General features: G+C 43.0%; 1 protein-coding gene across 2 annotated transcripts; it reads right to left on the bottom strand.

Annotated features, from left to right (window-relative positions):
• Positions 1-2,563: 2,563 nt before the first annotated feature.
• On the bottom strand, positions 2,564-17,501 carry LOC103279585 (cardiotrophin-2). 2 transcript variants are annotated; one of them, XM_016995408.2, is made up of 3 exons: positions 16,210-17,501; positions 13,317-13,459; positions 2,564-7,503 (listed from the first exon to the last, which is right to left on the bottom strand). In XM_016995408.2, exons 1-3 carry the CDS (start codon positions 16,223-16,225, stop codon positions 7,039-7,041), a joined length of 624 nt encoding a protein of 207 aa, XP_016850897.2. In that variant the 5' UTR covers positions 16,226-17,501; the 3' UTR covers positions 2,564-7,038. The 2 variants fall into 2 exon arrangements, with proteins under 2 accessions (XP_016850897.2, XP_062813553.1); XM_062957483.1 differs by lacking the exon at positions 16,210-17,501 and having other exon boundaries at positions 13,317-13,924.
• Between the last annotated feature and the right edge of the window lie 9,634 nt (positions 17,502-27,135).

Here is a 27,135-nt window from a genome sequence, read left to right on the forward strand (position 1 = left end):
AGCTTAGAACCGCATTAGTTTATTTAGCTGCCACATTACGCTGTTGACTCTAATCAGTTTGTGATCTACTAAGACTCCTAGATAACTTTGACATTGACTGTTTCAAGCCATCTGTCACCCATCCTATATCCACACACTTCATTTTTATTGCCGGAGTTTAGTAGCGTACATTCGTCTCTTTTGAAATTAATGTTGTTAGGATTGGCCCAGTTTTTTAATCTGTTATGGTCATTTTGGATTCTGATCCTGTCCTCTGGGCTATCAGCCATTCTTTCCAATTTGGGGTCATCTGCAAATACAACTAATATGCCTTCTATTCTATCATCCAAGTCATTGATAAAGATGTTGAATAATTCTGGGTTCAGGACAGATTTGTATGGCACCTCACTAGTCAATTCTCTCCAGGATGAGGAGGAACCATTGGTTATTATTATTATTGTTGTTGTTGTTATTATTATTATTATTATTATTATTATTATTATTATTATTATTATTAAGAATTCAATTTGGAGCAACAGAAGTAAGTATCTATATTTATCCGGGATAAAAATAAAGTAAGTAAGCTGAAGGCAAAATGGGAAAATGTGAGAAGAGAGCAATGGGGGCATTTTAAAGGCAGGTGAAAAGGGGAGACACAAATTCTTTTTTCTTTTTCTTTTCTTTTTTTGCCCTATACAGTATATACTTTATCATATCTTCCATTACAGACTTTATTTTGAGTAGATGTGTATGTGATTATGATTATTTCTTCACTGCGTCATATGCAATTGAGAGCCAAGACGTGACTTTCGGAGAAACGATACGTGTAGCAAGAATGCCAAGAGGATGTATTTTTATAACAATGAAAAGCAAATAAACCATGAAACTTTTTTTAAAAAAAGAAATATTTTCCTGGAGTGATTCCTATTTTTAGAACCGGTTTCTGCCATTGGCTTCTGTAATGGGAAAGATGGAAAACATGACAAAGCAAGCCAGCTGTTATAAAAATGCTTGTAATAGACAGTAGTTGCGGCCACAGTTACAGTACTGAAAGGTAGAATTTTGATGCAGTGTTATGTCGGAGTCAGTGGCTAAAGCCATTGTGATCATAATGAGGATTCTCATTGCAAGGAAAGAGAATCCGCCTAAAATAATATAATTAAATACATATAATAATATATGATAATGCATAATAAAATTATTATTATTATTATTATTATTATTATTATTATTATTATTGCACTATATAGTCAATGCAGATTCATATAATGCAGTTCAATGCAGTTAAACTGCATTACATATCACTCTACACCAGGCAAGGGCCAACTTTGGCCCTCCAGGTGTTTTGGACTTCAACTTCCACAATTCCTAACAGCCGGTAGGCTGTTAGGAATTGTGGGAGTTGAAGTCCAAAACACCTGGAGGGCCAAAGTTGGCCCATGCCTGGTCTACACTGACCATATAATGCATTATATGGCAGTGAGGAGCCCCTGGTGGTGCAGCATATTAAAGTGCTGAGCTGCTGAACTTGCTGACCGAAAGGTCACAGGTTCGAATGTGGGGAGTGGAGTGAGCACCCATTGTTAGCCCCAGCTTCTGCCAATCTAACAGTTCAAAAACCTGCAAATGTGAGTAAATCAATAGGTACTGCTCCAGCAGGAAGGTAATGGCACTCCATGAAGTCATGCCAGCCACATGACCTTGGAGGTGTCTATGGACAACGCTGGCTCTTCGGCTTAGCAATGGAGATGACCATTAACTCCCAGAGTCGGACACAACTGGACTTAATGTCAGGGGAAAACCTTTACTTTTACTTTACCTTAGGGCAGTGTAGATGTGGCCAATGTGAGAGACAAAATACATGAGCAGATGGGATTGGGGGGGGGGGGGGCAATAATAAACTGGAATAAAATGCAAGAAAGCTCACCCAAAAGGGGGCAGCAGTGGCCAAATCTTCAACCATCAGGGTCCTGGGGATTGGGGAAAGGATGGAATGACTAAACATTTATAAAAGGGAGAAGACAAAGACAGAAACCCAACACCACCATATGCTTTAGAGAAGCTGAACCACAAGCAATGTCCAGGCCCACATTCCCAGAGCTGAAGGTTTCTGATGACACCGAAGATTCCTGACCCCCTTCCACCCCTTTCTCTCCTTCTTTCCAACCCACCCCAAGATCCCAAGCATTGGTATCAGAGGGTGTGTTCAGGGCAGTCAATTCCACGGAAGGGAAAGTGAGCAAAAATAGAGGTTAAGGTCCAATAGATAGACTTCAAGAGAGGGCCGAGACTGGCACGCTGCCCCACACGCCTCCAGAAGGCGGCAAACAAAGGCAAGCTTTCTTTGTGTGCCAAGAAGCTCCTTCCAAGGCCAAGAGCACCTGATAGGACAGTGCCGCCACTTTCGTTTCTTCAGGCGAAACGTACAGAAGGGCACGTCCGTAGCAGAGGACGTCAGAGCATGGAGTGTTGCTCTTCAAGAAAGGGATTCTTTCCTCCTACTAATTCTAGTGACCGAAGCCACTGTTGCATCACTTGCAGAGCCAACCTTAAGAAATGGGGCCAAAAAGTGGAGTCTGCGACATTTTTTTTTTATCAAATCTTTTTTATTAAGTTTTGACATATTAGTGTACATATATACATAAAGATTGTGCACACAGATATACTAGGGAAAGGAAAACCTACAAGGAGAAAAGAAGAAAAGAGAGAAAAAGAAAAGAAAAAAAAAGGGGGGGGGAAAGAGAAAGAAAAAAGAAAAAAAATCAACAAGAATAACAAATACATTGAATCACAAAACAAGTTTAAAATATCGGTGGTTTGACTTCCACATCTCTGGCGAAATGGATCTATCTTTCTCTAATGGTTGGTTATTTCATCTGTGGCCACACTCGTTTCTTCCTTTCTGCGACATTTGAGTGTGGAGAAGAGCAAACCAAAGACCACCGATTACAATGCAGCCTGAGCCCTGCCACATGCACAATGGAGAACCTTCTCACAGCAACATCAGAGGCACTCCAAGTGGCCAGCTACTGGTCAAAGGACATTTAATTTAATGCCAAGTTTTAAACTTTGTGTTTTTAAATACATTATAACTGCATCCTCAGTTCACTTCTGACACGATAAATAAATAAAAAATCTCTTGTGGTTTCTGTTACTTTGCATTACTGCTGGAAGTAACTATAAAGTTGTGTTGGAGGACATGGCAAATACCTTAGTGTCATGTTGGGAAGATATAGCATCTCACTCTTTAGGAATTTTCTGGGACAACTCTATGGCAACCTTCGACCAAAGCTATTCATTTCAATGGCCACGGTTCCTGTTTCCTTGTGACACGGGGGCCACCCTGCATTTCCTAACACATCCTGCTAACCCCCAAGACATGAGGCTCTTGTCCTCTGATAACCTCTCCATAGCTCTAAGAACTGGGGAAGAAAGTCCAACTCCAAGATCTGAGACTTCAGCAGTAAATCTACATTATTAAGTGACTTCAGGTCGCTCTCTCAGAGTCTGTCAGTTTCACAATGGATTTGGTTCCCTTTTCTGGCCGAATTCTGCGAAGATCATCCAGCCCCCGTTGCTTTAGGTGCTTTTGCTGCCTATTACAGGGAAAACCAGTTGATTCCTAGTCCATCTGAAACACAGACGTGTGTTTTTCACCTTAAGAACAGACAAGCATCTCGAGAATTATCTGGGAAGGAATCCCATTGGAGCATAGCAGCACACCAAAAAATACCTAGGAGTTACCCTGTACCGTGCTCTGACTTACAAGAAGCACTGCTTGACTACCAAGCAAAAGGTGGGTGCTAGAAATAACATTGTATGAAGGCTGACTGGCACAACCTGATGATCACAAACAGACACAGTGAAAACATCTGCTCTTGCGCTTTGCTACTCTGCTGCTGAAGATGCATGCCCAGCGTGGAACACATCTCACCATGTTAAAACAGTGGACGTGGTCCTTAATGAGACATGCTGCATTATCACAGGATGTCTACGCCCCACACCACTGGGGTAATTATACTGTTTAGCTGATATTGCACCACCTGACATCCGTCGGGAAGTAGCAGCCAGTAATGAAAGGTCCAAGGCTGTGACATCTCTGGCCCATCCTCTGTTCGGATATCAGCCAGCACGCCAATGCCTTGAATCAAGAAATATTTTCCTAAGATCTACAGAGACACTCATAGGAATATTTCAGCAAGTGAGAGTCCAAAAGTGGCAGGCTAAAACCTGGAACCTCAATCTGTGGCTGAGACCAGATGAGAAACTCCCTCCTGGGCACACAGAAGACTGGGTGACCTGGAAGGCGCTGAACAGGCTACGCTCTGGCACCACAAGATGCAGAGCTAACCTTAAGAAATGGGACTGCAACGTGGAGTCCACGACATTTGAGTGTGGAGAAGAGCAAACCACAGACCACCAACTACAATGCAACCTGAGCCTTGCCATGTTCACAATGAAGAACCTTCTTACAGAGACACCAGAGGTACTCCATGTGGCCAGCTTCTGGTCAAAGGACATTTAATATAATGCCAAGTTTTTAACTTTGTTTGTGTTTTTAAATACATTATAACTGTACCCTCAATTCGCTTCTGACATGATAAATAAATATCCGCCCCCGTTGCTTGAACTCCTATGCTTTCACAAACAAGCCTAACACATTGTTGCTGTTTTTAATGAGATGGTTTTTATTATACAAAATAAAGTCCCATTTACACAAGTTAGTTGAAACCCTACAAAAAGCATAAGTACCAAAATATACCATTTTTCAAATTAAAAAAAACACACATACAGTACCATAAAGTACCAAACATAGGTATGGAAACAGTACCAAACACAGGTACTATTTTTAACTTTTACAAAACCCCAGTATTTAAATAAAATAAGGTATGGACTATACAAGGCATGGGCAAACTTCAGCCCATGCCTGGGCGATACGGAAAGGGGTGGTCTTTAGAAAAGGGAGAAAGGGTAAATTAAAGAGGAAGAGGTTGAATAAGAAAAAGAAAGGCGGAAGGGAGGAGAGATGATAAGAAATGATTCCGATGAGCAAAGTAGGGTTCTATAAAAGAGGAAATAAAAAGATGTCCACTCAGGCTTTCAGAGGTCAGACTGTTCCAGGAAATTCATAATTTCTGTATATTTCCTGGAAGCGTCTTCTGCCTGGTAGTTCTTCTGAAATCTTCTACAAACTCCAGAGCGTTGCAGAACATCCGAAACACAGAATAAATTACATCCCACTGTCCCACATTAAATAGCATATAAATAATCCATGTAAACTTCTCTATGACATAAATTATTATTATTATTATTATTATTATTATTATTATTATTATTATTATTATTATTATTCCCTTTTTCCAAAAGATTCCCAGAGCAGCCTATAAAGAGCAAGAAAAGTGTTCCTGTCCCAGATTTACAATCTAAAAGGTATTGCATCCAAAAAAGGGATAACAAGGGAAGAGAAAGAACGCAAACCCAGGCGTCAATTCCCAATGTTGGGTTGTTACTCATATTTCTTTTAAAAGTTGGTAAGGGAACTGTCCCAGAAGTAATGAAATGGTCAGTTTGATAGATGATGGAGGAGAGATCAGGCCATCCTCCATACTGCTAGTTCACAGAGTTGGCTTTCTTTCCAGCAGCATTCAAAGTATCCCTGCTTTTCCTACTTACCATACTTTCTTAAAGTCTAATAGTACAGCTATCAGTCTATCAGTGCTCAAATACAACTGGATAACTAAACAAAACATCCATAAGTGCTATCTGTGTAACCTTTGTAAAGGAAGGGTCAGCATAATGCAGCCTATGCAATCCTGGAATTTGTACTTTGTTACAGCACCACCACTATTTGACAGAGAAGGTGAAAGACCTTGTAAAACTACAACTCTCATGATGCCATAGCATTGAGATGTGCCACCCTGGGCTTTAACTGCACTGACTTGTGTGACTCTGGACTTTAACTCAATGATATGGAATCGTAGTGATTATAGTTTGTTGTGGCATCAACAGCCATTAGAGAATACTAAAGACCTTGTAAAACTGCAACTCCCATGATACTATAATATTAACCTGTGTCACCCTGGGCTTTAACTGCATTGACTTGTGTGACCATGGACTTTAACGCAATGATATGGAATCGTAGGGATTCCAGTTTGTTGCAGCATCAATAGCCATTAGAGAAGACTAAAGACCTTGTAAAACTGAAACTCCCATGATACCATAGCATTGAGCAGTTTCTCAAGTCGCTCCTGACATGAAAGAAAAAATTAACTCTAATACCCTGGGCTTTAACTGCATTGAGTTGTGTGACTCTGGACTTTAACTCAATGATATGGGATCGTAGGGATTGTAGTTTGTTGTGGCATCAGCAGCCATTAGAGAAGACTAAAGACCTTGTAAAACTGCAACTCCCATAATACCATAGCATTGAGACCCTGGTCCTTAACTCATGGGAGTTGTAGTTTGGCGAAGCACCAGAACCCTTTGACAAAAAACGGTGATATCAAACAAAACTACAAATCCCAAAATCCCACAACATTGAGCTGTGTTAAAAAAATTCTAGTTGATTACTGGCTAACCAGATGTAACAGACAACTTACATTTTCACACAAATGTATACAGGTGAAAATAAGTACATGGTCGAATCTTGGAAAAAGTGCTTTCTGGATCCCCCATTCTGTATTTTTTTCTCCCCAAGATCTGATCCTGTACATATTTTCACATGTATAAATTCATGCATTTTTCTGTATAATCTTTAAATACATATTATAATACATAAATATAAAAAATAAGGTAAAAGCCAAAATGTTCCAGGATCTGGAAGATGACTTAAGACATGTAACAGATGAAAAACAGCACCGGGGCAGGTAAACAAGCCACCGGTTTCTACTGAGATCTTGCAGCATGAGAAGCTTTCAGAGCTCAGCTCTGAAAATAAATAGGTAAATTTGCATGAAACATGTCCAATCCTGTCTCCATCTGTCTTTGGTTCATTTCCCTGAGAGGTTTCCAGGAAGGTATTGGGCATGAGTGCCATCCTTTTGACTCCTAGAGGAAGCGTTAACTTGGATATTTCCTTCTTAGGAAGTTGAAGTCCCGCAGCGTCCTCTCCACCCACACTCTGTACCAGAAGCACACAACGTATCCCAGTTCTTTCTTCTCAAAGTTGTTGTTTCCAACCAAGTCCGGAACGGGTGGATCCTTAACAGGGGCTGATGGTCCACCCAAGGCAGAAATGATGGCGGTCAAATTGCTGAGCAGGCCTTGGATACGTTTCTGGGTCAGTTTCAACATTTTCAGCAGTTCCCCTTTGTCAGGGTTCAACTCAGACTGGTCCTCCCAGACCAGCTTCATTAACCCCAAGTAGTTATGGTAAGCTTGGTAGTTCTTCTCCAGGCGCTTTATGTCAGACAGATTACTCCATTCTGGGAAATTGCTGGAGGGCAATGGCACTTTCTTGTAGTGCATGGAATAGTTGAAACCTTTGAAATCGGGATCGGTAAATGGGCTCCCTTGGTGACTCCGCTGGGAACAAAAGGAGAGAGAAGACAGCACAGTTAGAAAGTTCTGTTGCAGCACATAAGGGATGTCTATGGATGCATCTGCACCATGGAGTGAATGCAGTTTCGAAACACTTTAACTGCCACGGCTCAATGCTATGGAATACTGGGATTTGTAGTTTAGGAAGGCACTCAAACTCTTTGGCAAAGAAGGCTAAAAGTGAACCAGAACTCCCATGATTTCACAGCATCGAGCAATTGGCCATCTACAATGCAAATACAATCTTAGGTGGCTAAAGATTAAGTCACAGATACTTTTAGTGCCGGCGAATAAGGACAAAAGAAGCACAGAATCAAAGGCAGCCTTCTTTTGGAGTATCTATTAGTTTGAAGGTTGAGATTCAGGTACTTGAAAGTGACTTGTTAACGCTACAGTCTATTCAACCAATAAAAGGGAGTTAAACTGATAAATATGAATATTTATAGTCTTTTAAGAAATTCTAAAAGTAAGAGAACAAGCATTGTGTACTGTTTTGAGTATTGGACTGGGATTTGGGGAGACTGGGATGCATCTACATTGTGAATTTAATGCAGTTTGACACCACCTTAACTGTCATGGCTCAGTGTTCTGGGATCATAGGAGTTGTTATTTGGCTCAATTTGGCAGAGTTAGCATATTTATTTATTTCATGTCAAAAGCATTGCATAAATAAGTATAAAACTGATAAAAATAGAGGAAACACAAGCGGCTAAATAATTTTTGATCAAAAATGGGCAACTGCATAGTCCGTAGTTTTGAACAATTCTTCCTCTGTGCATGAGGCAGGTCATTGTGGACAATCAGAGAGATACGGAGTTGTTTGTTCTGCTCCACAGTCGCAAAAGGTGGAGGATTCTGATAGATAGTGCCATTTAGCCAGGTTGTCTTTTGATTTGCTTGTGAGTCTGTTCTGGGATTTCCAAACTGCCCTTTCTTGGTTTGCCCCTGAAGGAAGACCCTCCATCCATTTTGGATTTCCTGATTTAGCTGCCCAGAAGGATACTCTTGCTGTTGCTGGGGGAACATTAAGAGGAGTGGTGGTTCTCATGAAGCTTTTCCTTGATTTGTGTCTACTAGGAGGAGGCTGATAGCCATGCAGAGGATAGCTTTCACCATGTTCAATCTTATTTCTCTCACAGCAGCAACTTTCCATCACACGTCAGGGGGAGCAATGCCAGCTAGCTTGTAGGGTTTATCAACAGGTGTAGGTTTAAGACATCCTGGGATTATTCTGTATGTTTCGTTCAGTGCTATGCTCACCTGCTTCGTATGGACAAACTTGTGGCAAACAGGGCAGGCATACTCATCAGTTGAGTAAGACAAGGCCAGGGCTGATGTTTTTATTATTTTGGGTCCAGTATGTTTCTGCAGAATGTTATTGCGTGCAGCTACTTTGTGCTTGGTGTTCATAAAGTGTTTCCTAAATGTTAGTGTTCGATCTAAGGAGACACTGAGATGTTTAGGATGGAAACAGTGTTTGAGCTCTTGGCTTTTTCAGGTAACTTTCAATTTCCTGTTGGCAGAATAAGCTAAAGAACATGTAAAACTACAACTCCCATGGTTCCACAGCATTCAGCCATGACATGAATCGGTGATCATCTTTGGACCTGGTGAACTTTCTCCCTTTTCAAATAACTACGTCTTTCAAAATCCCAACCCCCGTGGCTTCCTTTATGCCTCCAGGCCATGGAAAAACTATCTCTGTTAAGCCTTTGCCAAAGACACCCACACACTGGGGAAACAAAGGTGAGAAATGTATTCACAGCCTAAAAGGGAGGACCGCACTGGGGTGAAAGAGAATGGGAAAGCCTCGGTGGTGGCTCATAGGCTCCAGGGGGTCTGCCAAGCGTGACTTTGCTCCTTTGTCACCTCTCAGAAATTTGGGGGAGCGTCACCCACCCACCAGTTCCAGCCTTCTGTGGGATTCCTCAGTCTGCAGAAACAAGCCTCTTGTTGTTTCTCAGTCTGACCAACCATAGTTCCTCCAGCGTGACTTTCTCTTTTACGTGGATGCTGCGGGCTGCATACCAGCGTGTCAAAGCCTCCGGGTTGCAATGACCTCACGGCCTCTGGCATCTTAAGCCCGGGCATGTGGCGGGAAACGGACAGTGATAAATACTTGGGCACCCTGCCACCGTGTCGGCAAGATCAGAATGCAGGCGAAAGGGCTGAAGGCCACTTTGAAGGAGGGTGATAGAATTGTAGGGTTGGGAGAGACCACAAGGGCCATCCAGTCCAACCCCCTGCCATGCAGGAACACACTATCCAAGCACTCCTGACAGATGGCCATCCAGACTCTGCTTGAAAACGTCCAGAGAAGGAAACTCCACCATAGCAGCATATTCTACTGCTGAACAGTTCTAACCATCTAAACAGTCTTCCTAAAGTTCAGGTGGAAACTGTTTTCCTGCAATGTGCTCCATGTCCTAGTCTCTAGAACAGTGGAAAATAAGCTTGTCCCTCTCCCAAAATTCTCATCTCTTATGCCAATGTTGAAAAGCCACAGAACAAGTGTAGCAATGAATTTATGGGGCACCTTTCCATCATGTTTTCTGTTGATGGGTTAATGGACAAAGGCGTTGCAGCCTTGAAAGAAACGCAGCTCCCATTTCAGACACCAATCTTGAAACTCTCTTTAGCACCTTGGGGTATGGCTTGCTTGGGGTGCATCTACACTGTGGAATGAATGCAGTTTGGGACCACTTGAACTGCCATAGTTCAGTGCCATGGAACAGTGGGAGTTGCAGTTTTACATACTCTTCTTTGCCAAAGATTGCTGGTGCTTCACTAAACTACAACTCCCGGAATTGGATAGCATTGAACCATGGCAGTTCATTTCAAAGAGTATTTCCACCTTGGGTTTCAAACTGTGATGGAGGTTTGTACTCAGTTCCTATTGGAGTTGCCAAATCTCACAGCCTGGCCTTATATTTCCTGCTTTTTGTGGGAGATGAGGGTTCAAATTTTCCAGTTTGGGGTGGTCACAACTTTGGGTAGAAGGAAAGGTCTGGGAGCAAATATCTTTCAAAGCTCACATAATCGAGCAGCAATTTACTTAGTAATTCAAAGATCCCCAAAAAGCCCCTTTATTTAATTAGTTCGCATCTTCCTTCCTTCCAAATGTTGCTGTGCCAGGTCTCACCCTCTGCTCTGCCTTCCAGTCATCTTCTAGAAGCAAGGAAGTGCCTCAAGTAGAATACCTGTTAGTATTCTTGTCTTCTACTAAGCTTTCCAATCCTCCTTTAGAAGATGAAGAACATTTCTTTTCATCTTGGTCTGGGAATAGTATCTTTAGATAAGGTTTTTGCTTATTAATATCACGTGGCTCCTTCCAAAGTCTTGGGTTTCAGCCCAGAATCTTCAGAGGTTGGAACGATCCTGAACCAGCAACTCCAGTTGCAATAGCCAGTTTCTTTGCACAAGAAGGATCTGAGTCCTGCGTTTCCTAGGATCGGATGATCTTGTGGTTGGAGGGTAGCCATGCCCTCAAGGAGAATAGACAAGTTGCCTGTTCCTGCCCAGCCCAACCCTTCTTCCTTGGGAGCCGGTACACCTGAGGTTTAAAAATCAGCTTTGGCTTTAAATCAGGTTTGCAACGGGAATGGGAAGCTAAGGGTGGCCAGAAAGCTCATTTGCATGACAAATGCCTCCCTTTCGCCTGAACAGGATGTTGACAGATATAGCTTATGTAGGCATGCATAAGTGGCATCATCATAAGATGTAATCTACTTCCTTAGATGTGTTTTTATTATTATTATCATAAAGGATTAGATCAGGGTCAGGAGACTTTTTGGTTGGGGAGGGAAGGAGGGTGAATTCAAATGTATAGTCTGAAGGGCGGAGGCTAGTAAAGCAAACCGATAATGCTTAACCATTTGGGAACTTCAGCACATAAAGTCCAGCTCTGGTCTAGTAATGTCTACTCAAGAGTAATCCCTGAGCCAGAAAACAACCTCAGTTTCTTAAAGGCCCAGAACAAGATGAAAGGCCCTCCTTCCATACCAACTGCCATTGCCCTGGTTATGGAGGGAGAGAAGAAGAGACAGCCTTAGCTCCGTTATGCTTAGCTCCAGAAGCAGATGAAAAGTCTTCCATCCCAACTGTAACTGCCCTGGTTATACGTACAGATGATATATCAAATATGAGTCCAGAAGCAGATTTTTTTTTTTTTTCGTGTCAGGACCAATTGGAGTTGCTTCTGGAATGAGAGAATTGGCCGTTTGCAAGGATGTTGCCCGGGGACGCCAGGATGTTTTGATGTTTTACCATCCTTGTGGGAGGTTTCTCTCATGTCCCCGCATGGAGCTGGAGCTGATAGAGGGAGCTCATCTACGTTCTCCCTGGGTGAGATTTGAACCTGGCAGCTTTCAGGTCAGCAACCCAACCTTCAAATCATGAGGCTTTTATCCCCTAGGCCACCGGAGGCTCCAGAAGCAGATTAAAAGCCCTCTCTCCATCCTAACTACCACTGCCCTGGCCTCAAAAAGAGAGAAGAAGAGTCAGGCACAGCTCCATCATAATAATGATAAAGGTTTCCCCTGACATTGAGTCTAGTCATGTCCAATATCTGGGAGTTGGTGCATTTCTAAGAAAAAGAGCCAGCGTTGTCCATAGACACCTCCAAGGTCATGTGACTGGAATGACTACATGGAGCGCCATTACTTTCCCGCCAGAGTGGTACCTACTGATCTACCCACATTTGCATGTTTTCGAACTGCTAGGTTGGCAGAAGCTGGGGCTAACAGCGGGAGCTCACTCCACTCCCTGAATTTGAACCACTGACCTTTTGATCAGCAAGTTCAGCAGCTCAGTGGTTTAATCTGCTGCACCACTAGAGGCTCCTAGGTAAAGGTAAAGGTTTTCCCCTGACGTTAAGTCCAGTCGTGACCGACTGGGGGTTGGTGCTCATCTACATTTCTAAGCCGAAGAGCCAGCATTGTCTGTAGACACCTCCAAGGTTATGTGGCCAGCATGACTGCATGGAGCGCCGTTACCTTCCCGCCGGAGCTGTACCTATTGATCTACTCACATTTGCACGTTATTGAACTGCTAGGCTGGCAGGAGCTCCTACTCCATCATACCTAAGGCCAAAAGAAGGCAAAAGGCCTCCACCCCAACTGCCACTGCCTTGGCCTCATAGGAAAAGAAGAAACAAAGGCAGTGGGAACTGGTTCCAAATTCCACAGATTTCTTCAGAATGTAAAAATGTGCTTCTAGTGGTTAGTCAATGGCGTAGCAAACCTGATCCGGGTTTTAGTCTGAACTCTAAAGCAGCTGTTTGAGTTATGCTGAAGACTTTTAAAGAACAGAACATAACCTCTTGGATAGTTCCTTTAACATTCACCCCAAAACCCAGAGTAAATTACCCAGTCTACCGCAATGCAAGTTCAAACTAGAAGCTGGAACCAGCTTTCCACTCCTCTCACCAAGATATGCATTTGAAGAATTCTATGTTGGTTAGTGTAGAATTCGCACTTGGCCGAAAATGTAAAATTTAAAAACAGGCTTTTATCAAATGCTGAAAACAAGTAATTTTTCAAATGTTTTCCTTCCAGCAATTTTTAGCTTATCTTGTTGAGAATGCAATTCTTAAGCCGGTGCTAGAATTGAAGACATAATCTTAAAGATGGCCAACCGTCTCCTTCCAGGGATGGGCACAGGCGGTCTTTCGTAGAAATGTGGGTACAGAAGAACTTTCCAAGAAACCACATAATTTCTGAGAACTTGGTTTTGCAATTATTGGTTCAAAGTAACCCAGTCTATAATCCCAAATTTAAAAAGGCAAAAAAATTACTTACATAGGTGTTGAGAAGGATGGTGGTGTTTTCCTTCATGCTTTGGAGCAGCTGGTAAGTCCGGCTAATGATGCTGTTGACAGAAGGCTCAGGCTCAGAAGAAGCAACATGGACGAAGACAGCCGAAATTACAAAGAGTCTGCTGACTGAAAAGAAACAAAAGAGAGAATCTTGAGTATTAACCCCCAGTTGTGGAGAAGGCCTTTCATGTGTTCCCCTCTGTGATGTATCCACATACCTTCCCACTGTCTCCATCTGGCAGGGAAAACTCTAATTAATTCTCTATCATCCCACATTTCCAGCTGCTTTTAAAATGTCCCATTTTTTCCCTCCTGTTACTACTTTCCCCCTTCAGCTGCTATAACCTTAGGTCAAACCAAAAAGATAGTTTGCTTTTCAGCAGCATCAAGAGCAGAGGCGAGAATAGGCAAAAGCAAGTTGCTGCTGTCTGTACTAGGCCACAACTACACTGCCATATAATGCAGTTTCAGATATAGATGAGGCTCTAGTGTCTGCATCCTTCACCAGTGCCTCAAAAAAAAAGTTGATGTAGTTGGAGATCCATGTACAAATTACTGGAGCCCCCGGTGGCAATGGGTTAAACCCTTGTGCTGGCAGGACTGCTGACCAACTGGTCGGCAGTTCAAATCCAGGGAGAGCAGGAGAGCTCCCTCTGTTAGCCCCAGCTCTCCATGCGAGGACATGAAAGAAACCTCCCACAACGATGGTAAAACATCAAACATCCAGGCATCCCTAGGCAACGTCCTTGCAGATGGCCAATTCTCTCACACCAGAATCAACTTGCAGTTTCTCAAGTCACTCCTGACTCGAAAAAAATGTACAAATTCATAAGATTTTTTTTTACTTGAATGCAACAAGGCATAGAGCAACTATAGGGAGGGTATGGGGTCACACAGAATCATAGAAGTGTCCACAAGGGCCATCCACTCCAACTCCCTGTCATGCAAGAACACACAATCCAAGCCTTCCACAAAGTTTTTTTTTCATGTCAGGAGCAACCGGAGTTGCTTCTGGAGTGAGAGAATTGGCCATCTGCAAGGACGTTGCCCAGGAGATGCCCGGATGTTTTTGATGTTTTACCATCCTTGTGGGAGGCTTCTCTCATGTCCCCACATGGAGCTGGAGCTGATAGAGGGAGCTCATCCGCGCTCTGCCCGGGTGGGATTCGAACCTGGCAGCCTTCAGGTCAGCAACCCAACCTTCAAGTCACAAGGCTTTTATCCCCTAGGCCACCGGAGGCTCCTTCCACAAAGTGACATCCTTTCAGATATTTAAACATGGCTATCATGTCCCCTTTCAACCTTCTCTTCTCCAAGGTAAACATACCTAGTTCCCTAAGTTGCTCCTCATAAGACTTGGCTTCCAGATTTCTGATCATATTGTTTACCCTTCTCTGGACATGTTCTAGCATGTCCATATCTTTCTTGAATTATGGTGTCCAGAAGTGGACATAGTATTCCACGGGAAATCTAACCAAAGCAAAATAGAGTGTAACTATGACTTCCCTCAGTTTAGACACTGTACTCCTATTGATGCAGCCTAGAAACACATTGGCTTTTTAGCAGATAATTTAGGGGGATAAAATGTCATATTAGCAGTCACCATTGCAACCACTCAACAGCCTTGGTATTACAATCATGCTAGAGAGGATGGAGAGTCTATCGTAAGTTTTAGTCCAGACTTTATGGAGCTATCCAAAGTGCTGCACCTCTTATAGGATTCAGCACCATGGAGAGTTCAGGCTACACCCCAAAGCAAAACCCACTTTACATAGAAGCAACCATCCACTGCTATGTCTAGTGGCAAGTTCAAAATATGATGAAATATATCGTCAGTTATTCCATGTGGCATTTCCTTTTCTCTACCATGCAGAAAGAAAGTGACTTTCCCTGGTATTAATATGCAAAATAACAACTTACAAACAAACCTGCCTCTGAGCATATCTAGTATATGTTGGGCATCCCTTATCTGCAGTTTTAAAATCCAAAACATTCAGAAATCTAAAATTTGTGACTGAGATCATGATACCATTATTTTCTGATTATTTAACACACACAATTTTTATTTCATGCACATTTCCAAAAATGTTGTATAATATTACCTTCAGGCTATGAAGGAGAATATGAAACACAAATGAATTTTATGCCCTGACTTGTATCCCATCTCCAAAATATATAATTATGTACATACAGCAGAGTCTCACTTATCCAACATAAACGGGCCGGCAGAACATTGGATAAGCGAATATGTTGGATAATAAAGAGAGATTAAGAAAAAGCCTATTAAACATCAAAATAGGTTATGATTTTACAAATTAAGCACCAAAACATCATGTTATACAACAAATTTGACAGAAAAAGTAGTTTATTACACATTAATGCTATGTAGTAATTACTGTATTTACGAATTTAGCACCAAAATATCACAATGCATTGAAAACATTGACTACAAAAATGCATTGGATAATCCAGAATGTTGGATAAGTGAGACACTACTGTATATGCAAACACGTGTATTCTAAAATCTGAAAAAAAATCCAAATGATTTCTGGTCCCAAGCATTTTGGATAAAGGATATTCAATCTATAGAACAGCTCAATTCCTGCTAAGTCATTAATCTTCTCTGGTGACTCATGTGCCATTCCCATTTCTCAGCCCAACCAGCCTCACACGATAATTGTTTTGAGGATAATTGTAGACTGATTTTTTGGGGGGTGAGGGAGAAATCAGCTAAAAATAAATTAATTAAAGGAACAGGGAAAATGCTAGTATCCATAATATACAGCTGAATCATAACATTCCCCAAAAACTTGTCACCATTTCCCCCAAAAAACCAAACACCCAGCTATATGCCTTAGACAAAAAGTTACACTTACCCAAAGAAAGACTCATGGCTACTGGAGCTGAAAATCTGAGTGAAGTTTAGAAACTTTAGTTTGGGGTCCCTTTTGTCACCCCCTAATGACTGATGGAGGTATTTCTGCTCCTATTTGGATGCTGTTGGGGATTCCTGGTGACTTGTCTCTGTCGCCCCCAAGTGGAGGCAATTGGGATGGTGGCCCCGGGTGCCCTCTCTCTGGCTCTCTCTGTGCCCATAAAGGGCTGCTCCCCGGCAGTCCCTCCTTTTGCCCTGAGCCTCTTGGTGCTGCTGCTGCTCTGTCTGTCACAGGAACCCCACTGACCCGGCCCTTTATAGGCAGCTGAGGTATTAACCCCATCTTCTTATTCCCAGCCTCCCTCCCCTCCCCTCTGTGGTAAACACCTCCTCCCAAGAAAGGGGAAGAGAGGGGGAAAGGGGGAAAAAGTCATAGGACCATTTCCTGGACTCTCTTGTTCCTAAGAAAAAACACTAACTGGGGGGGAGCGAAAAAGAGATGCAAGGGAAGGCGGGGAGAGGTGGGGCCGATTGTGAAATGTGCTTAATTTCCTGAATAGGGGAAAGGAGAAAAGAAAAGACACGGCAGGAGGAGGAGGAGGAGGAGGGCTGAACAGCACATGAGACAAGAGGGCATTTCCTTTCTAAATTGCTCAGAGTTGTCAAACAGCCAGGATGATGCTGGTCCCACTGGGAGAATGATGTTCTGTCTGGCAAAAACCAAAGGATGCCAGCTTAAACACCAAAGAGGGCTCCTGGACTTTTCAGGCTTGTGTAGAAGAGGAAATTTCAGCCAATTATGTTCAGCACTTATAACAAGGAACAGTAAATGAACTTCCCTAATTTACACAATCACTTAAAATTTCAGCCTGGCAACTTTAGGAATCCAACCAAACGGAACATCATTTTACCAGGGGAACTATTTGGCAACCTGGTGCAATTTAGAAAGGACACCATTAGCAAAGTCTGGGGGAAAGGGTTTTTTGGTGGGGACCAGGATACTACAACCCCCATCATGTCTGGCTATGGGAATTTTGGGAGCTGAAGCCCCAAAGTCCACTCTTCATGCTGTGAAGCCCTGACAAAGATATGCCCTTGGACCTGTGTAGGTGGACACTTCAACGTCCCACGTATTGTAGCAACTCCTCCTCTCTATCCCACAATCGACTTTTGGCCCAGCAAGTACCCTGTTTCCCCTAAAATAAGACATCCCCAGAAAATAAGACCTGGTATAAGTTTTGCTGAATTGCTAAATATAAGTCCCCCCCCCGAAAGTAAGACCTAGCAAAGTTTTTGTTTGGAAGCATGCCCGCCGAAAGAACACCAGAGCATGCAGGATTGGTAAATGTACGTACCATAAAGTGTTGTACATGGAAATACTGTATTGGTAGTAACAAGAAATTCTTGATAGGATTCACAGTTTGTCTGGTTATGCTGGTTTATGATGACAACTACTGTACAGTATATAATAAATGTTCACTTTTTTGTTCAACAATAAATGTGAATTCTTCTTCAAGGAAAAATAAGACATCCCCTGAAAATAAGACCTAGAGCATCTTTGGGAGCAAAAATTAATATAAGACACTGTCTTATTTTCGGGGAAACACGGTAGTTTGAGAGAGACCTGGAAAGAGAGATATGGAAAGGACGAGGGGATTGCTAGGCAACTAAGGGAGGGAATTTCTTTTGCCTCCATGCAGTTGTCAGAGATAAAGGATAAGGAGGGAGCCAAATCAGAAAGGTGTGGAACAGGCTCAGAGTCAGGTCTTGTCCCATTATGATGAACCTGGGCTAATCTCTCATCTCCTTCCTTCCTTCCTTCCTTCCTTCCTTCCTTCCTTCCTTCTTCATGAAGTGCATTCCTCTACAGAATCACTGCCCAGTGTACATCCTCATTTTCCAACTACATGTGAATCTAAGCAAATAAACACAACTGACCCACTGGATTTATTTGATTATCTCCTAGGTTTTATTTGATGGTCTTCCAAACTCATTCTAGCTCTCAATATCCCTACTGGCAAGCTGTTTAACCAACACAATTGGCCCAAATCCAGTGAAGCATTCCTTCTGAAGGTATCTTCAGGTAGGGAGAACCACAGACGGCTGAATATCTGTCTGTAACGCAGCTGTTGGAGCCACCGATACGATGTCTGGAGGATCAAGACAGAAGGAATGACAGTGTGGCCTTCCATTCTTTATTCAGGCCGCGCCAGAAGCATCCCTCTCTGTGCCCATACACTGGTGTTACGCTGCACATTCCAGTGTGATGTTTCAATGGCAGAGACGGTGCCAAAGGCCCAGACAGAAGGAAGAACTGGCGTGTGTGCGTAATTGCGTGTGCACATAATATAGACATTACTGGACTGTCAGGGGGGAAATCAGCTTTCACTACCAGGAATCAATCTTTGAACAAGGCGTCTGAAAGTTGAGAGTGCGAAACTAGGATGGAGAAATAGGATGGACTGTGGTTTGTACCACCTGCTTATTACAGGCCTCTCGGCACGTCCCAGCATCGGGTTTCCGTTTGCAAACAAAATCCTGAAGCTGAAGAAAGAGGAGCCGCGGAGAAGGAGCTGGGAAAGAGGCCAGGCCTACTGGGTCCGTTTCCAGAGAGAGAGAGGGAGCCTAGTGGGCTAAAGTGGGCAGCCTCACTGGTCCAACCTTTCATGGCATGGCAGCCATTTGCTGTGGGTTTTAGCCTTTTCAGAAAAGGGGATTTGGGGACGGTGCCTCTTTGTGTATCCCAAGACTGTGCCGAGGAGAAATGCTGCACTCTGGAAATGAGCAGAAGGGATTTAGGATGACTTGAGCTGAGAATAGAAGCTTGAGTCCCCTCTTCCTTCTCCAGGTTTCTAGTATTGGAGTGACTTAAAACTTCAGTTGAATATTTGGAAATATAGTTTAAGCCTTCAAAGAAAATGGGCAGGCACCTAGGGAATGTGGACAACAAATACAGTCACACTCCATACGGAGATTTAGCTTTTGCCAATTTAGCAGGGGTCCACTATTGCTGTGCTGTGACAGAAGTTGGCCACAGAGTCAAGCTGGAGTATAGAGGTTCCTAGGCCCCTTCCACACAGCTGTATAAAATCCACATTGAACTGGATTATATAGCAGTGTGGACTCAGAATATCAAGGCAGATAATCCATAATATCAAGGCAGATAATCCACAATATCTGCATTGAACTTGGTTATCTGAGTCCACACTGCCATAAAAGGGAGCACATATTAGACACACAACTAGTGGATCTATTCTACAAATTCACACTCATTGCTTGTGCCTCTCAGAGCAGCAAATGTGGAGTGCTGACTGTAGAAGAATTCTAAATTGTTGTCTACATCTCACTTGTTGCAATGTTAGAAATTTAAAGGACTATTCAGCATTGCATTCCTTTGGGTGCAGGACTCTTATTTGGGGAGCAATGCCCACATTTTGTCTCCACCTAATAGCTATACCGAGGCTTATCAGGTGCTAGAAAGGTCTTGGCAAGCCTCCTTCAAATAAATATTGCCAAGAAGCCCTATGATACAGTTGCCAAAGGTGGATCATTGTGAAGACACACAACAACAGCAGTAACAATGAAAAAGTTACTGGCTGGATCTACACTGCCATATAATGCAGTTTGGTCAGTGGAGATCTATATAATGCAGTCCATTGCAGTTAAATTACATTATATGGGTCTACACCAGGCATGGGCAAACTTGGGCCCTCCGGGTGTTTTGGACTTCAACTCCCACCATTCCTAACAGCCTCAGGCCCCTTCCTTTTCCCCCTCAGCCACTTAAGCGGCTGAGGGGCAAAAGGAAAGGGCCTGAGGCTGTTAGGAATTGTGGGAGTTGAAGTCCCAAACACCTGAAGGGACCAAGTTGGCCCATGCCTGGTCTACACTGACCATATAATGCAGTTCCAAACTGCATTATATGATAGTGTAAATTCATCCACACTTGGCTCATAATATCCATTAATTCCGCATCCAAGGATTCCGCCATCAACGGCTTGAAAATATTCCCCCCAAAAGTTCCCAAAACTACACCTTGACTTTGCCATTTTATACAAGGCCACTGTTTATAGTGGGACTACATATTTTGGTGTCAAACTCCAGTAGCTATCCAAGTCCCATTTTATCTCCTTTCTCAACTTTTCCCATTTTCATTATTTTTAATTCATATCAGATAGTAAGAAAAATCAACAACAATTGTATTTTCTATTTTTCTTCTTATGCGCCCTCACGTTGACTCTTTGACTTATCATTGCCCCATCATACATTTTCCCCCCTGAAGGATGCCATCCATACACAGGAGTTTTCTATCAACATCTCCCTAAAAGCAGGTGGAAAGGGAGTAAATTATCAAACAAGATGTCATTGCTATTCTGTTGTGTATTTCAGCTAAAAACAAAACTATTTCAAAATTTGCCAAATTTTTTAGCTTCAGTGCATCATTTCCCTTCCAGTTTGCAAATTAAATCCTCATTTTTTGTTAATGAATCAGTGATAACTATCTGCTTGCTAAGTTTCCAGCCCACTCTGAAATACCTAAATCCAGTGATATCTGTAATTAGGAATGCTAGAGGAATGAGAGAAGGAAAATCCCCTTCCCTAATGGAATAACCCCCCATTCCACTTTTTTTTACAAGCATCACTTGGTTAGGAAAAGATGGCTGATCATTTAGATATTTTTATAAGATTAGCTTCAGCTGTGATTCGCCTTAGGTTCAGACTTTAGGATGTGTATGTGTGTGCGCATATAGTTTGTAGGTAGGTAGATAGATAGATAGATAGATAGATAGATAGATAGATAGATAGATAGATAGATAGATTCGCTGACAATTTCCAAGATGGCTCCCACTTCCAGAAAGCCCTGTGACAGATCTGGACCAGTTTTGGCACATAGGATCACACACACACACACACACACACACACACACACACACCATAACCACCAGAAAACACTGGAGGGGTTTAGAGGGCAATTGACCTTGAATTTGGGGAGTTATAGTTCACCCACAATCAGAAAACACTATGAACCCAACCAATGTTGGACATGGATCAAACGTGACACGCATACGCATCATACCCAACTTTGAATACTGGCAGGGTTTGAGGGGAATAGACCTTGCACTTTGGAAATTATAGTTCACCCATATCCAGAAAACACCGGGAACCTAACCGACAAAGGATCAGGACCAAACTTGGCACGCATACCCAACATGACCAACTCTCTATACTGGCAGAGTTTGGAGGGAATTAACTTTGAATTTTGGAAGTTAGAGTTCACTCCCATCCAGAGAGCGTGAACCCAACCAATGATTGATCTGGAGCAAACTTAGCACGCATGCCCAACATGATCAATTTTGAATACTGGCAGCATTGGGGAGAATTGACCCAGGATGATGAGAATTGTAGTTCCCCCAAAACAAACCATGACTACTTCTAATATGTATCATTACAAAAGACCTAACCCGGGCATCGCTGGGTACATAAGCTAGTAAGTACATATAGAAGACACACTTCTGTAGTGTGTTTGGAACCTGTCTAGTATAGTATTTTGGAGTGTTCGATTAAACCGTAGCCAGAATTGGCAGAAAACAATGAAGGATGCATCTACGCTGCTGTGGAATTGTGGGAGTTGTAGTTTAGTAAAGCAGGGGAGGCAAAAGATTTTGAAAAAGTACAACTCCCATGATTACTTAAACTTGAACTGTAGTGATTAGAGTGGCGTCATGCTGCATTATTTTGGCTGCGTTGAGCACCTGAAAACAAGACAATTGTGGCAAATTCACCCGCTGGGTTGTTGTGAGTTTTCCGGGTTGTATGGCCATGTTCCAGAAGCATTCTCTCCTGACGTTTCACCCACATCTATGGCAGGCATCCTCAGAGGTTGTGAGGTATATTGGAAACTAAGCAAGGAAGTTTTATATATCTGTGGAAGGTCCAGAGTGAGAGAAAGAACTCTTGCCTATTAGAGGCCAGTTTGCATGTCGTAATTAATCACCTCGATTAGCATTAATGGCCTTGCCAGCTTCATGGCCTGGCTTTTTTCCTGCTATCTAAGTGTGCATCTACACTTTTGACTTAATGCAGCTTGAAACTACTTTAACTACCATGCTCAGTGCTAAGGGATCATGGGAGCTGGAGTTTAGTGAGGCATCAACTCTCTTTAGCAGAGAAGACTAAAGCCCTTATAAAACTATGGCTGGATCTGCACTGCCCTATAGCCCAGGCTTTGATCCCAGAATATCTGCTTTGAACTGGATTATATGAATCTACATTACCAGATAATCTGGTATGAGATCCTGAGATATAGGACAGTGTCGATCCAGCCTATATCTCCCAGTAGTCCATGCCGTTGAGCCATGGCAGTTACAGAGGTGTCAAGCTGCATTAATTCTGCAGTATAGATGCAATCAAAGCTGCAAGTCTAAGGAAGTCAATAAATTAATATAAGTAAAAGTTGGTGCCCTGTGCATTCTCAACTTTTTCTCTCTTTGGGAGAGTTTTTTTATCCGGACGTGCGCCAAACGTTCCTTCTCCTCGTGACCGACTTCTCTTTCGTTTTGGGTCCCTAAGGAAATGAAACCGGATGCCAAGAGGTTATTGTACAGGGATGGATGCTTTTCTATGAAACAGTGCCTCATTTACATGTCTGGGCTTATCCTTTAACGTGGTGGCCAATCCCAGCTTTTTTGCAGACTTTTCCTTGACGTCAGAAATCAATCGTCGCTCCAAAGCCGGAGATTCCCCAGGTTGCCCACACATGAACAGCAAGATTCAGAAAAAGAGAGAAGGAACTGACTCATGACAACACCAGCAAAAAACAAAAAAAAAAAGGATGGATATGCCCCGAGGCCACATCATCCGTGAGGCTGCTCAGCTTTGGCAGCAGTCGGGAGAGAAGATGTCATTTCCCTGTCTCCCACTCCACCCTGCCATAGAATTTTTTTTAAAAGAGTAAGTTATCAATCAATAGAAAGCACAATCACCTTTATTCCATCACAAGAAAAAAAGACAAAAGAGAAAGTCCCTCCTTGAAATGCACAGCCATCCTTGAAATACACAGCCAGATCTGATGTTGGCTGGGTTCAGTGCTCTCTAGATAAGGATGAACTACAACTCCCAGATCCTAGGTTAATAACCCCCAAAGTAGGCCTGTATGCTCAGTTGGACATGTTGGGTGTGTGTGCCAAGTTTGGTCCAGATCCAAAGTCGGCTGGGTTCAGTGCTCTCTAGATAAGGGTGAACTACAACTCCTAGATTCTAGATCAATCACCCCCCCCCCCCCCAAAGTGGCCTGTATGCACAGCTGGCCATGTTGGGTGTGTGTGCCAAGTTTGGTCCAGATCTGAAGTCAGCTGGGTTGAGTGCTCTCTGGATAAGGGTGAACTACAACTCCTAGATTCTAGATCAATCACCCCCCCCCCCCCCCAAAGTGGCCTGTATGCACAGCTGGCCATGTTGGGTGTGTGTGCCAAGTTTGGTCCAGATCTGAAGTCAGCTGGGTTGAGTGCTCTCTGGATAAGGGTGAACTACAACTCCCAGATCCTAGGTTAATTACCCCCCCCCCCCCCGTCCCACAAAGCAGTTTGTATGATCAGTTGGACATGTTATGTGTGTGTGCCATGCTTAGTCCAGATCCGAAGTTGGCTGGATTCAGTGCTGTCTGAATAAGGGTGAACTACAACTCCCAGATCCTAGGTCAATTAACCCCCAAAACTCTGTGCTCCTATATGCATAGTTGGCCATGTTGAGTATGTGTGCCAGGTTGGACAGGGGGAAAAGGAAGGAGCCCGAGGCTGTTAGGAATGGTGGGAGTTGGAGTCCAAAATACCTGGAGGGCCAAAGTTTGACCATGCCTGGTGTAGATGCACCCTAAAGAGGCTGTGAATTATGATCTTCCAGATATTGCACTGCAGCTCCCATGTGCCCCAAACAGCCTAGCAATTGTCAGGGGTGATGATCCAATAACTTAAGTTCCATTGAGGTCGTTAGGTTTCCACTCTGGGTAAACAAACATACTGCATATGCAATAGCACTGTAAAGATAAATATCAGAAGTTGCAGCAACTGGAAGATTGAGATTCAAGAGGGAAAAGGCGGTGAGTAATGAAACTGGTCAGATAGTGAGCTCCATGTTGTTCTTAGAAAATGAGGTAGCGAGCCCAATATATCTGTCCATCAGTCCTTCCTTTTCTTTACTGCCTCATATAAAGAAGGATGTCAAGCCATGACCGTCGGAAAAGAAACAATACACATAGCCCGAATGGAAGGAGGATGTGTTTTTATAGCACGAAAGATAAACTACGAAACTTTCTTTTAAAAGAGGAAATAAATATTTTCCTGGAATATTTCTAAGTTCAGAACTGGTTTCTGCCCTTCTCTTCCATGGCGATAAAGACAGAAACCATGACAAAGCAAACCAACAGTCATGAAATGTCTGACAGGATGATGTGGGTTGTGGCAATGTTTGCTGCAATGACACCAGTTGCAGTTGTGTCCGTCAACGATCACAGCCATCACAAGAAAGAGACTCCGCTTAAAATGAGAAAGATCTTTCCACTGTGGCTGGATCTACACTGTCATATAATCCAGATTTCCCAAAAAATAAGGCAGGATCTTATATTAATCTTTGCTCCAAAAGATGTGTTAGGGCTTGTTTTCAGATGTACCCAAATTAGGGGTATATCTATAGTATAGAATTGACTTTTTAAATGAACTATATCTAGGGCTTTTTTTTGTTTGTTTTTTTAAATAGGGCTTATATTTCACACATCCTCAGAAATGCTGAAAAATCATGATAAGTATTATTTTCAGGGTAGGTCTTATTTTTGGGGAAACAGAGTTTCAAAGTAGATAATCCAGATTATTTGCTTTGAACTGAATTATATGAGTCTACATTGCCATATAATTGAGTTCGAAACAGATAATCTTAACTATTTGCTTTGATAATCTGGATTATATGACAGTGTAGATCCAGCCTGAGTCTGCCATATAATCCAATTCAAAGCAGATCATCTGGATTTTATATAGCACTGTGGATGGGGCTTGTAAGAACAGTGGAATGTGTCGTCTTGAAGTCTCCATCATTGGAGGTCATACAACAGAAGTGCTTTCGTCCTGTATCCCTACCTGGCAAGAGGTTGGTCCCTCCCCAAATTAGGGGTACATCTATAGTGTAGAATGATGCAGCTTGACACTACTTTTACTGGCATCTTCTACACTGCCATATAAAATCCAGATTATCTGCTTTGAACTGAATTATGTGGCAGTGCAGAAGGGGCCACAGTCATGGCTCAATGCTATGGAATCCTGACAGCTGTGGTTTTACAAAGTCATTATCCTTCTCTGCCAAAGAGTGCTGTTGCATCACCAAACTACAGACCCAAGGAGTCCATAGCATTAAGCCAAAAGAGTTAAAGTGATGTCAAACTGCATTAATTTTATAGTGTAGATGAAAGAACAGCTTTGAAGGACCTCAATGAGATCCTGGAATATCATGATACTTCACTGAATACTAAAATTAGGATTCTCCATGGCATCATATTTCCCATTTCTAGGTATGACTGGGAAAACTGGAAAGTGAAGAAAGCCGATAGGAAGAAAATGGTAGATAAGTTTTCTACAGATTGCTAAAAATGCAAATAAATGGGTCCTAGAGTAAATTAAGCACAAACTCTTTCTAGAAGCCAAGATACCTAAGCTGAGACTGTCATACTTTGGTCACATCATGATGTTGAATCACAGAATAATAGAGTTGAAAGAGACACCATGGGACATCTAGTCCAACCCCTTTCTGCCATAAAAGCATAATCAAAGCACCCCTGACAGATGACCATCCAGCCTCTGCTTAAAAGCTTCCACCATAAAGCCCCACAAGCCCCTTCTACACTGACACATTCACAAGTCCCTTCTACACTTGCCCTTTCTGGTTTATCAAACCTCCCAGTGGGGGATTGGCTGAGTGATTTACGAGGATTATCAACGCCTCGATGGAGCAGGGACAATTACCATCTAGTTTCAAAAGAGCAATTGTAAGCACAGTTTTAAAGAAACCGTCTCTTGACTCCTCAGTATTAAATAATTACCGGCCCATTTCTAATCTCCCTTTTTTGGGCAAGGTTCTGGAGCGAGTGGTGGCGTCTCAGCTCCAGGGTTTCTTGGATGAAGCCGATTATCTTGATCCTTCAGAGTCTGGTTTTAGGCCTGGTCACGGAACGGAGACAGCTTTGGTCGCCTTGGTGGATGACCTCAACACAGAACTAGACAGGGGGAGTTTGTCCCTGCTGGTTCTCCTGGATCGACCATGGTATCCTTCTGCATTGGCTCCCCAAGAATGGGTCTTGGGGCACTGCCTTGCAGTAGCTCCATTCCTTTCTGGAGGATCGTACCCAGAAGGTGATGCTTGGGGACACCTGCTCGGACCCCTGGCTATTGACCTGTGGGGTCTTCCAAGGTTCTATTCTTTTCTCCATGCTTTTCAAAATTTACATGAAACCGCTGGGTGAGGTGATCTGGAGTTTTGGAGTTGGGTGTCATCTCTATGCAGTTGACACACAACTCTACTACTCTTTTCCACCTCACTCCAAGGAAGCTCCCTGGTTCCTAGACCGCTGCCTGGCAGCTGTGATGGACTGGATGAAGGCCAACAAGCTGAGGCTTACTCCAGACAAGACAGATGTCCTCCTGGTCAGTCGCGAGGCCAATAGAGGTATAGGGTGGCAACTTGTGCTACCCCTGAGGACATAGGTCCACAGTCTGGGGGTTCTCCTGGAATCAGCACTCACACTTGAAGCTCAGGTGTTGACGGTAGCTGGGAGGGCTTTCACACAGTTAAAACTTGTGTGCCAGCTGCAACTATACCACAAAAAGCCTGACTAGGCCACAGTGGTCCACACCTTAGTTACATCTAGAATGGATTACTACAATGCACT

The sequence above is a fragment of the Anolis carolinensis genome, chromosome 6 (genome assembly GCF_035594765.1).
Source record: "Anolis carolinensis isolate JA03-04 chromosome 6, rAnoCar3.1.pri, whole genome shotgun sequence".
Classification (NCBI taxonomy): Eukaryota; Metazoa; Chordata; class Lepidosauria; order Squamata; family Dactyloidae; genus Anolis; species Anolis carolinensis.